Here is a 13,562-nt window from a genome sequence, read left to right as displayed (position 1 = left end):
AAACGATTTTTTGGGGCAATATTTTTTTTTTGTTTTTTTTGGCATTGTGACATTATTTTAATCACAATTAAGCAATTAAAAATGCCATTGACATCACTGTAATAATAATTACAACATATACAAAAAATACAACATATTTCATTCCCCAAAACCATTTTTTAAACCATTAAGATGAGTTTTTTTTTTCAATTGCAATATTATTTTCTATTAAATAATAGAAAATAATAGTTATCCCAAATTCACATTAATGCGAACACATTTTTACAAAGAAAATGTGCTTGAATCTTATAGAAAATAATGTCACACACAACAACAATATAATTATTATTATCATTACTATTATTATTATTATTAGTATTATTAATAATAATAATAATAATAATGATGATAATGACAATAACAACAACACAATAATAATTGTATAAATATAATTTATTTTACTCTATTTTGAACGATGATAATGATGATAATGACAATAACAACAACAACAATAATAATAATAATAATAATAATAATAATAATAATAATAATAATATTGTGATGTGAAAGATGACCTGTACAAGTTTTCATGCTCCATAGAGCACTATTCTGAAACCTCCTGACAATAAAATCCACTGTTCCTGCAGTCAAAGACCTACTTGGGGAAAAACAAAACAAAACAAATCTGTGGCATTCCTTGTGGGTTTGTGCAACAAACAGCCGCTCGTCTGGCTGTCTATGTCAGTTTCTTTCTGTTCTTTGTTTCTATCTGCATTTCTTTTGCTCTCCACTATGGAGCTCTGCATTCCCAGTGAGGAAGAGCTAGCCATCGCAATGTCTGTGTGGTGGAATACATCTGTGTGCTAAAGATATGTGTGTGCTTGAAAGCATCCAGAGCGCAGGGAAGTCACTATTCACTCCCCTCCCTCTCTCTCCAACCACAGAAAGCTGCTGACCTGAGGTCAGATCCATTACAAGTACAGTCTGAAGTTCTGTCGATTCAAAGCACTCCACCTGAAAGACGTCTGAAGGAAACATGGAGTTCTTGGTAGATTACGGTCAGACACTGAGCAGGATGAACTACAAATCAGATCTCTTTAATATCTCAACTCTAATAAGTCTAGATGTTTCTCCTAAGAAAAAGACCACAGTAATCTCACATGTGTCTTCTCTAGATGCCAACAATGTCTCTGCTATTAAAGGCAGAGATCTTAAACTGATCACACATCTCCCATGATCAAATTGATATGAGCTGCTATATAACTTTATATATTATATTATATTATATTATATTATATTATATTATATTATATGTAAAAGCATTTTTAGGACGATTATGTTTTTTATTTATTTATTTAATGCATTGTGACAATATTTTCATCACAATTATGCAACGCAACAATGCCATTATCATTAGTGTTAATAATAATAATAATAATAATAATACATTAAATACTAGTTTAATAAATTATACATATAGTATCATATAGACATTATCGTCTCAAAAATCTTGTTTATGTGTATTTTTCTGAAATTTTAGGAGAAACATCAAACGAAGACTTAAATGAAATATAAATATAATAATGAATAAAATCTTCCTCTGGTAGGGGTATTTTCCACATTCAAAATGTTTCTTGAGCAGCAAATCAGCATATTAGAATGATTTCTGAAGATCATGTGACACTGAAGACTGGAGTAATGATGCTGAAAATCCAGCTTTGCATCACAGAAATAAATTACATTTTAACAGATATTCTCATAGAAAACAGTTATTTCACATTTTAATAAGATTTCACATTATTACTGTTTTTACTGTATTTTCGGTCAAATAAATGAAGCCTTGGTGAGCAGAAGAGACGACTTCTTTCAGCAAATCAGCATATTAGAATGATTTCTGAAGATCATGTGACACTGAAGACTGGAGTAATGATGCTGAAAATACAGCTTTGCATCACAGAAATAAATTACATTTTAACAGATATTCTCATAGAAAACAGTTATTTCACATTTTAATAAGATTTCACATTATTACTCTTTTTACTGTATTTTCGGTCAAATAAATGAAGCCTTGGTGAGCAGAAGAGACGACTTTAAAAAATAAATAAATAAATAAATAAAACCCTTATGAAAGAGCAACCTCTGATCAATAAAATCTTCCTCTGTTAGGGCATTTCTTCCATATTCTGGTAGTAATTTCAGTGCGACAAGAGGCTGAAAAGCCTCTCATTTGAGAAAATTGCAGAAGCAAATGAAAACATCATCAAACAGTTTGTAGATTTGGAGAGCGTGAGATGAGAAGCCGTAGTTCAAACGCAAGCCACTAACACTGATCGAATAAACTGATATTAATATCAAACTCCTCAACTAGCCTTTTTATTTACCCCGCGTCAAAGACTAAAAGCCCCGTCCAGAGATTAATGCTGTTTTTTTTAGAAATAAACGAGGTCACGAGCAAAACACGCAGCTCATCTAACTGTTCTCCGATCAGAAGGAAGGAGCGTGCAGAAAGTCCGGTGGCTAACGTGGCTCAGGCGAAGCCATTCATCATCCGCTGCTCTCAGGTCTCGTGCCCGCCGCACCAAAAAAGAAATCATTAAAAGGTTAGTGCTAGTTCCCCGGGGGACAAACACAGGCAACAAAAGATATTCCCTGGAGACTCCAGTGATGACGGTCCGTCTGAAGCGGACTATGAGACTATGTTTACTTACACTGCTGCATATCTAAACTAAAACTCTTGCCAGCTGAGAAAAAACAACAACAACAACATGCTTAATGATTATTGAAGGAAGGAAGGAACCAAACTATTTTTCAGAGCATTCCAAGCACTCATTTAAAAAATGTGACTTTTATACACTATTGTTCAACAGTTTGGGGTCATTCAGCCAGGACAAAATTGATCAAAAGTGACATTAAAGGCATATATAATGTCAGATTTCTAAAAAAAAAAAAAAAAAAACTTTCTATTCATCAGAGAATCCTGAAAAACAAACAAACAAAAACTATCTTGATTTCCACAAAAATATAATTCAGTGTTGTTTCAGTATCATTAAGATATTATTATACTTTTTTTTGGACTTCACTTTTTCATTTTAATTTCAGTTTTAGTAATTTTGTTGTGTGTTTTTGTCATTTTTATTTTATTTTATTTTAATAATTTTTATTGATGTTTTATGTATATAGTTGTTTTTTTTTTTGTTTTAAGTTGACATTATATTATATTATATTATATTATATTATATTATATTATATTATATTAAATAGCTGACATAAGTTTTTTTTTTCAGTTAATGTTTATTTTATTTTCAAGCAAGGAATTTTTTTTAAGGTAAGACTGCCAGTAATGATGCTGAAAATTCAGCTGCAGATCACAGAAATAAATTTCATTTTACTATATATTCACATAGAAAACAAATATTTTAAATAGCAATAATATTTCACAATTTTACTGTTTTTACTGTATTTTTGATCAAATAAATGCAGCCTTGATGACAAGAGTATTAACATATACTTTATAAAAAAAAATTATAATAATAAAAACTCAACCAACCACTAACTTTTCTATATAATTTCTTATAAAAAATACAAATAAAAAAACTTCACGGGGAATTTGGCTATTATACAGTTTTTGAAATATGACATTGAAATCACTTGCAAATGTCATACTGGAACGAGCCGTTTTAGGGGGGCGTGGCAGAGTCTTAACTTTGATAAAGAATATCTCTTTGGTTTTGAGACTTTAGTCTTTGCAACTTCAGGGATCTTATCTATGCACAATCAGCTTGTAACACTCCAAAGAGAAAGGAAAACTTGAAATCGCATCATATGACCCCTTTAAACTATAAATCAGTTTATCCACTGAGAAAACAAATTAGATTTTTACTTCATACTTTTGCATTCTATATTTCTGCTAACTACAAATTTAATTCAACAGCAATTTTTTGATAAATTGTTCAAAGGGTTTTTTTTAATTTTTTTTTACTAAGAGCTGTGGCACTTAAAAAAAGCTCTTCGGAAATCTACGGGTGACGTCACGGACACTACGTCCATGTTTTTATACAGTCTATGTTACAAACATAACCAACACTAAATTATAGTGCAGTGTATAAAAAGCAACAAGAAACAACCAGCAGTAAATTTCAACTAAAAAGACTCAAGTCTGAAAAATCCCTAAAACTAAAAAGTCAATTTGTACAGTTTCTGAACAAAGTGAGTGGAAAACATTGTGCAAAACTTTTCACCATGATGTTTGGGTGCAAATTCACCAATAAAATAAGTATCCAATTCATGACATCAATAAATATGGGTTTCCAATAGGAAATGACAGTGTAAAGAACTCATTTATGCGCTTACCTGTTTGTTGGTCAACAGTAAAGAATAGTTCTCCTTCCAGGACGCTGTAAACTATCCGAGCACTGCTTCCATAGGTCGGATCATCAGCGTCCGAGGCCATAACCTTCATTACTGACGTACCTGTGGTCAAACACATCAATCACATCAGACCGAGCCTCACAATGACAGCATTTCATCAAGTAAAACATGCACTCTCATGGATCTCATTAGCGTCAAGTTGTAAGCGTTTCCAGAGCATTTTGCTGTTCTTTAAGTATATTTATGCAGTGCATTTTCTGAGCTAACTGTGCGCGCCTCAACAGCCTCCTGGCTCCCGATACAAAGCACATATTTACATTTAGTCACACGTTTTAACTAAAGCAAAGCCTGCAGCCTATAAAGTTTAATGGAGCTTATTCCTGAGGGGGGAATGCAAGCTTCTCGCAAGAAAAGCCTGGGGAACACAGACAGGAGAAGATAAGATACACAGAGTTTAAAAGAGGAGTTTTCACACTCATGCCGTTCCAAACCTGTACAGCTTTCTCTCACAAAAGGAGAGTTTTGGAGGAATCTCTACAAAGCTCTTTTCTGTACAACAACAGCTCACTGTGACCACGTCTGTCGAGCTCCAGAAACAACTATGAAAGTCTTGTGAAGGCATAAGATAACGGTGTGAGAAACAGACTGAAATCTGGTTGGAAAATCTGAGCATGGACACAAAAAAGGTGTCAGAGTAGATGTGTCAGAGCCACATAAAAAAAATAAAAAATAAATAAAAGTAAAAATCTTCAGATCTTCAGAATGTTTCAGAAGAGTGATAAATGGGGAACAAAGTATAAAAAATTTGTGATTTACTTGACCAGAAATACAGTAAAAACAGTAATATTGTGAAATATTATTACAATTTAAAATGTTTTCTATCGTAATATATAATTTTCATTGCTGCTCAAGAAACATTTCATCTTATTATTATAAATTTTGAAAACAGAGTTATTATAGCTAAAACCATAAAAACATTGACTGAAATAAATAAATAAATAAAACAAAACATAAAATAAAATAAAATAAAATAAAATAAAATAAAATAAAATAAAGCTTAAACATATTTTATTTTAGCTAGTTGCCAGGCCATCGTTTCTTATTTTCCTTTTGTTTAATGTAATGAACTAAAATAACTAAAACTAAAACTGAAATAAAGATTTATAAATACTATATAGGCATTTAAAAAAATACTTAACAAAAACACAACTAAAAATACTAAAACTTTAACTAAAGTGAAAATGGAAAATATAAAGATTAAACAAATTAAACAAATTAAAAATATATTTTTATACTTTCACTGATACTAAAGTAATACTGGTTAAAAACCAGTTGCTTAATATTTTTTTGGGGAAACTGTGCAGCTATTTTTCATGAAAAAAAGCATTCATTCGAAATAGAAATCTTTTGTAACATTATAAATGACTTTGCTGTCACTTTTGACCAGTTTATTGCATCATTGCTGAATAAAAGCATATATATATATATATATATATATATCAGTGCACAGCTCAGTGACTGTACATGTAGCGTAAAGCGGCGCTGAAGGACTCCAGTGCTTTTATTCGGGCCGATCGCTCTCAGGTAATTGCTGACAGCTGGTGGTGTCCGCAAAAGGTCATCGTTGCAGTCTCTCACCGAGGCCTGTCACGATACTGTCCAGCCACATAATAGGCCTATGCTAATTCGGTTAATTAACGGGAAGTGTCAGAGTCTTGTTTGCCTTCTGTCACGAACTCCGCCTCCCATGAGGGCTTACAGAAAAGGACAATGTTTTATCATTAAAGCGAACTGCTTTCGCCGGAGCCAGACACCCCGATCGCTATCTGTCTGATAGTTTTTCGCTTTCTCTAACCTTCCATCCGATGCGTGGCTTGAACAGAAGCAAACATCAAACACTCAGATAAAACTCAGAGGATATTCAACGTTTTGCCGTTTCAGTGTGCGGCCTCTCTTTCGAGTTTTGTTTTGTTTATGGCGCGCTATTTTGCCTAATGGGGCTGCGGAGGCAAACTTACTGCCAGGAAGATTTGCTGGTATATTAAGGAAACAGACTCTGTGTATCTGCATTCAGTACAACAAATAACAGCCGACCATTTTCAGAAAAAAATGCACAACCTTCAAAAGATCACGGTAACATTATAACTACTCCGCTCCAGAATAACTTTGAAACCATCTACATTGGATTAAAAACGTAACTGTAAGATTGAATTTCTCTTGCTAACTGGGAGCGGAGATGCAGAAGCCATTTCCTTTCATGGGATTACTTACTTATCTTAATTTTCCACAGGTAATAATCAGCATGAAGCTGTCCGACGGCCCGCCCTGAGTCGAGTAATGCCACTAGTGAAAAACTATATAAATGCAAATGCTATTTTATTGTGTTTACACTCAAACAAGAAGAGGAAGCACATTAATGCACAGCCTCGGATTCACTAAGAGGTCATTAGATCCTGCTTTATGTATCCTGCGGTGGCTCCTGGGAACGCATAACAGAAAAACACACTTGAGGAGTTGGAGACATACACAATATAGACTTACATGAATTAGAAACTATTTTAGAAACCAGGTTGACATTAAATATCGCATGCGATTTATCGTGCAGCCCTAATTTGAAACATCATTTTTAGAGTGACATTTAAAAACGTAATTAAAAATGTTAATGATTTTATAATAATGTAAAAGTCTGTAAAAAATGCTTTGGTACAAACCATTAACTGGTTAAAGGCAATTTCTCTTACTATACAGTGAAAAATCAAATTTTAAGGAATTTTACAGTAAAAAAAAAATATACTGTTAAATGTACAGACTTTGAAGTAAAAACGAACAGTCATCTCCAATTTCACAGCGAAAAATTTCACAGCATGTCAAATCGACAATTGATGGTATTTTGTTTGAACAACTGATGTTGACGTTCCAGTTTTCTTGTCGTGATTATAACGTTTTTTAACGGTTACAAAAACGTTTCCTACAGTGTTGTATTGACTTTATTTGCACTCAAAATATAACATCAAAATAACATCATAAGGACGTTCTCTAGAATGTTGTTCTGAGAACGTTTTCTCTCAATGAATAAAGTTATAAGAACATTTCATGAAGCATAACTTTAAGAATGTTTTGTTGCAACATTTATATAATGAAAGTTGTGAGAATGCTCCCTGTTAGCTTGGTATCAAAGTACATGCAGATGATTCACATCAAAGTCTAGCATTACCATGCCATACTGCACTTTTTTGCAAAGGTGTCCAGCTTCATTTTCTAAACATAAAAGCGTTGAGGGTGAGATAAGGAAAGTCTGTGGTCTGGAGTGTAATCGTAGTGTGTTTGCGCTCTCTGTGTATTCTAGCAAGAGCAAATATTGCTCCAGAAGTAGATGGAAGAAAAAAAAAGTGCATGTTTGCAGGCCTTGATCCAGCTCTTCACAAGTCACAAAAACGCACACACACACACACACACACGCACACACACATCCTATATAGCTGCAGCATCCTGCAAGAGTGGGCTGGGAATTCAACATGTGCAACCTTTATTTATTATTTATTTTGGTTTATTTATTTATTAATTTTTTACTGTTCTTTTAAAATAGCCTAACAAATGTGTGAGAGAAAAAAGTAAAAAAAATACACTGAAAATGCTCTTGAATTTTAGCAACAGGTTGCGCTTTACTATCAGTCACATATGCAGTAAATATATAATAAAATCCTGAAAAAAGTTTCACAGGTTCCAAAAAAATGTTAAACAGCACAACTGTTTCCAGCATTGATAATAAATCAGCATATCATAATGATTTCTGAAGATCATGTGACACTGAAGACTGGCGTAATGATGCTGAAAATTCAGATTTGATCACAGAAATAAATTACATTTTAACAGCTATTCACATAGAAAACAGTTATTTTTAAATTGTAATATTTCACAATTTTACTGTATTTTTTTATCAAATAAATGCAGCCTTGATGAGCATGAGACGTCTTAAACAACATTCAAAACCTTACTCTTCCCAAACTTTTGAAGGGTTGTGTGTAAATAAGCATATAACAATTGATATCTCAGTTTTTTCTTCTAGATAGAAATTAGATAAAATAGAGAAATGAAAAACAGAAGTCTCCTTTCTAGCATACCTTTATGAATACAGCTTTATCTGTATCTGATATAGCTGTATTCATAAAGAAATGCGATTAAGTTTTATTAATAATTAATATTGAAATAATTCCCTGCGATATGTCTGCGTCTAAATTAAAAAAATCTTTATTATATGATAAACTGAAACTGTTAGGCAGTCATGAATATTTACAGCACTCAATGGCAAAGATGTCGTTAATTTCCATGCATAAAATTAAATATGAGCAAAAGGGTTTTGAGAACTGTCTGGGTCTTATTTTGCATCAACAATCAGTAATAATATTTTGCATAATGCAAAAAAAAACAATTCTTAAAAACAGCCTCGTTTGCTTCGTGACATTATTTTCATGTCAGTTAAACACATTAATCACCCAATTGTCAGTAGCTGATTTAATTAGCATGCTGGTTTTAATTAAAAACAAAAACATGTGTCCGAACAGGATGTTTTTGTGACTGTATTACAATAATAAAGCGAGAATGTATGCATTGCAGAGACTGAAATCTGAAGCGTTGAGCTGAATATGACCTAGCGTGATTCACTGCAGTGTTTCTATGGGAAGGAAAGCACACAGCCCTGGGAAGTAATCACACGTACAGCATCAGAGTTCAGCGGACGTGGCCCTTCTTCACCCGCAGTATCCCGACCTCCTGCTAATATTTGCAGAGCGACACGAGGTGGGTGTATGTGGATTAAACAGGGCTTGTGTAGGGCAGGCCGGTTTGTTTTCCTCTGCTAGCATCTCCACACACGAGTCTAGATTGGCACGATCATCAAATATAGATCAGACAATAAGCTGATGTGGAAGCTCTCCATATGATACCCACTGGAGACGCTCTGGTCCAGAGACTTATCTCGGGGTTGGCGTGAGATTAACCCGCTAGCTGATCTTTGATCGGATGTCATCTCTTCGAAAATCTACAACCAAGAAGGTTTGAGATGAAGAGCTGTTCATGGAAGAGCCAAGGGGAGCTGTTTAGAAGCAGGAAAAGCCAAAAGGACTGTAAATAGCCAATGAAAAATGCATACGCTAAGATATGAGAGAACATGAAGCTCTGAAGTCAAATTAATTTTAATGTGCCCGGCCTTATGGAAGACTGCATTTTGAGAGCCGCTGCCTCCTCGTCCCTCGCCACCAGTAAGATTTATGCATAAATGCATTTGAATACATTTCAATGTCCAATGTCAAATATATTGGAATTTTTTTTTAATTCATATTATTTAGTTGTCCAACTTCTGCAAATAATACATATATATATGTGTGTGTGTGTATGTATGTATATATATATAAAATATATATATATATATATAATTATTTAAAAAAAATAAAGATTTTATTTTGGACAAAATATGTAATATTGTGTATTATTATTATTATTATTATTATTATTATTATTATTATTATTATTATTATTATTATTCTCTTACCAAAATGTTTCAAACTAAATGTTTTCTTATTGTAATTGCTTTAATTTAATGCTTTAATTATGTTTGTAAAATCCTTTTAACAAACAAAAGCCAGTCTACAGGAAGTGACATCATCATCAGCAGCAAGCATTAATGGATTTTTATGGATTAATTAGTTTGTGTCTCTCTAAAACATACCATCCTGTTGGCTAAAATTACAGAAATTTGTATAATAATATAAAAACTTCATTAATAACGTCTGAAAATCAACTTAATCTTAACTGTCAGTCCTTCACTGAGCAATGACTCTCCTCAGCTTTTGCCATTGTGTGAGTAATTACTGAAGTCATAATTAGTAAAGCTGAAGTGGCTGAGCTTGACCGGAGAGTTTTTGTTAGAAATACGTCTTTAAATTACACCACACGCATATTCATAAAAGCTAAAGAGTTCATAAGGCGCTGTGTAACAGGAATGACCCACTTAATGATGTTAACAAAGTGTGTTTGACGCTGGCAGCCGTGGCACTGGCGCAGAAGACAGCCGACTTACGGAGCAGAAGTTCAGGAGAGGTGAGCTCATGCAAGACCACAGACTGACAGCTATTTAAGAGCGGCAGTCGTAAAGGAGATTTGTGCCACGAAGCCCGGCGCTCACTTTCTCCTCTATTTAACCCTGTCAGAGTCGCTCGCTCCGAACGCCCCCGAATCACTCCGCATTATGAAACGTTTAGTGCTCCCATAAAAGCCCAAGTGCTTTCACATGAAAAGTTATTCCTCTCACCATCTCAACACTTGATTCACTTTTCATTCACCCACTTAAAAATAAAGAACACGCGCTTAGATATGAGCAAAGACTGAAGAGATAGAAAGAGCTGGGTAATGTTGTGTCATAAAAGTCAATGGGCCACTGCCGGGATCTTCGAGGAAGTCCCATAAGGATTTACATGGGATATTTTTCATCCTCTATGACAAAGATGTACTTAAACAGTCCGCATCCAGGATGCTTTATTGGACAACTATGTTCTTGCAACCATCACTATTGCGATTGTGCATTAAAATTAGACACAGTGAAACTCTTTTGAACATAGCAACAGTGTTAAAGCCTTAGCAACTGCATAGAAATGCCCTGACAACCACCCACAACAACTTAGCATCACGATGGTGAGTTTTGCACGGGAAAATATTGTTAAACTACTCTCAAAAATATTTAGCCATAAATTTAAGATTTGAGATGCATATACAATTTCCATGCATTTGGATTACACAATTTTAACAAGCCAATAAACGTAATGCATGAATAGAGAGTAATGTATATATATATATTATTTTTTTTATTTTTTTTTCTGAGTGAAAATTTTTCTATACCAATTTTTTGTCAGTGTACTGTAAATTAAACAGTACAGATTTCTGTAATATATTTATATATTTATTATATATATTGCTTGTTCCACGGCTGGTCAGGTTTAAGTCATGTGTTCATACTTTTGAATTACATACATGTTATTATTTTCACACTGACAAGGTTTATGCTGATTATAAGCTATTTGAATTAATGCATTTTGAAAACATTATTAATATTTCATAAATAATAAAAAATAATAAATAAAAGGATGAAAACAGCTGATAATAAACTATACTATAATTTGTAAATGCTGATAAATAATGAAATAAATAAAATAATATAAATAAATAATAATAAATAAAGTCAAAAAGATGTAAATAGTAAAAAAAATACTATGCCATTATTTTATTTATTTATTTATTTATTTTTGAGTACTGAAATTGAGTACTTCTTACCTGTATGATTGACAAATATGCATCAAATGCGTAATGTTATATGCAATTCACATATAGACATCTTAAATTAAGGTCTAAATATTTTTGAGTGTACCATTTTTCCTTAACATACGTACAAATAGTTTATTAATTAATTTGTTTGTTTATGGTCATAAAAGTGTAAAAGTAAGTGCAAAACATAACTTTTTAAAATAAAGTACTAGAGACTAAAAAAATAATTTAAAAAATACAGTGGGTCTAAAAGAATTAATTGATTGGATTAAAAACATTTTTAAGGTATCTGCCCCTGGACATTCTGCTAAATATTCTGTTAACGAATGAATGACAGAATTTTAATGTCGGGGTGAATTATTCCTTTAAGAAGACATCAAAAAGCAGAGGTTTATGACATCAAAAGCCAGCAGACTGCAGATGGATTGAAGCGCCGCTGCAACAAATCTCAAAATCTAAGCACAGAGGAGGATTAGATATTAATCCCATTTTATTCAATTTAACACCGACTAAAAGCAGAATCATTTTCATTTTGAATATGTAAAAGCAATCTGTTTAAAATAGACCAGAACGCCCCATTTCTCCTCTCCTCCCTTCTCAGAATGTGACCATTTGAATAAAACGCTCGCAGCTATGAAATACCTCATATCTGACATATCTTCTTTTGATATCCTTCTTTACACAGTCTCTGGTACTTTATTAAAAAAGTTGTTCCTTGCAGTGGGTATCCACGTTAACAGCGGCCTCGGCTCCAGATGTAATTTTCCCATTCATTTTCTCCATAGGGATTTCAAAAGTCCATCGCTTAAAGAATTCTAAACCTTGAACTGAATCAAAAATTTATGTGCAATATAAACCTGCTGATCAACATTCATTATGCATTTTATATTACCATTTTATAAAAGTTGTGCATTGAGAGTCCACGTTTTCTCCATTTCAAAGAAATCCCTTATGCATTGCGAAATTATGTAATCAAATTAAAAACTGCTGTACAATATAAACCTATTGACTTGAACCATCTGCTTCATAATGCATTATACAATACCTTGATGTATTTTTGTGCATTTAGATGCATTTCATTAAAAAGATGTGCATGAGCGTTCACGTTATAGTTGCCTTGGAAAAGTAATTTTCCCATTCATTTTTAAAAGCTCAGAGACGTATCACAGCAATACAGGCTTTGATTTGAACCGAAAGCATCTGAAATTCAGGGGGTAGGAAAGTACAAAACTGTGACTTTAATTTGTTTAGCCCACAAATAAAACAAATTTAATTTTGTAATCAAATCAAAAACAAAGTAATTTTTTCCATTCATTTTCTTCATTGGGATTCTAAAAAAAATCCCTCACTAAAGAGTTTTAAACCTTGAACTGAACTGAACTGAACCAAATTACAAAACTGTGACACTAATTTAAGCCAACAAATTAAACCAATTTTTTTTAACTAACTACATAATCAACTATCCCTCCCATGATCCATTGCAAAATTATGTAAACAAAAAAACAAAAAACAATTTCCATTCATTTTCGCCACAGCGATTTAAAAAAAAAATTCCATGACTATAGAGTTTTAAATCTTGAACCAAACCAAACCAGCTCAGAGATGGACCACAACAACACAGACTTTGATTTCAACCAAATAGATTCAGAAGGGATGTACAAAACTGAGTTCATAATGCATTTTAGAATATCTCAATGTCTATTTGTCCATTTAGATGTTCTTTATTAAAAAAGTACAAAACTGTGACTTTCAACTACCCCAATTATGATGCATTGCATCAAATCCAAAAGTGCTGTGCAATATAGACCTACAGTGGGTACGGAAAGTATTCAGACCCCCTTAAATTTTTCACTCTTTGTTATATTGCAGCCATTTGCTAAAATCATTTAAGTAAATTTTTT

At 32.9% G+C, this 13,562-nt stretch overlaps 1 protein-coding gene across 1 annotated transcript in view; it reads right to left on the bottom strand.

Moving 5' to 3' along the window:
- LOC107744392 (cadherin-22-like) overlaps positions 1–13,562 on the bottom strand; it is a 215,524-nt gene that overhangs the window by 69,895 nt on the left and 132,067 nt on the right. The window contains exon 5 of the mRNA XM_016558018.1: positions 4,330–4,449. Coding sequence (XP_016413504.1) covers positions 4,330–4,449 — 120 coding nt within the window. The remainder of the gene's footprint in view (positions 1–4,329; positions 4,450–13,562) is intronic.

Source organism: Sinocyclocheilus rhinocerous, unplaced genomic scaffold, assembly GCF_001515625.1.
Source record: "Sinocyclocheilus rhinocerous isolate Xijiao unplaced genomic scaffold, SAMN03320098_v1.1 scaffold1488, whole genome shotgun sequence".
Taxonomy (NCBI): Eukaryota; Metazoa; Chordata; class Actinopteri; order Cypriniformes; family Cyprinidae; genus Sinocyclocheilus; species Sinocyclocheilus rhinocerous.
The sequence above is the reverse complement of the archived record's forward strand: the minus strand, read 5'-3'. Positions and strand labels throughout refer to the sequence as shown.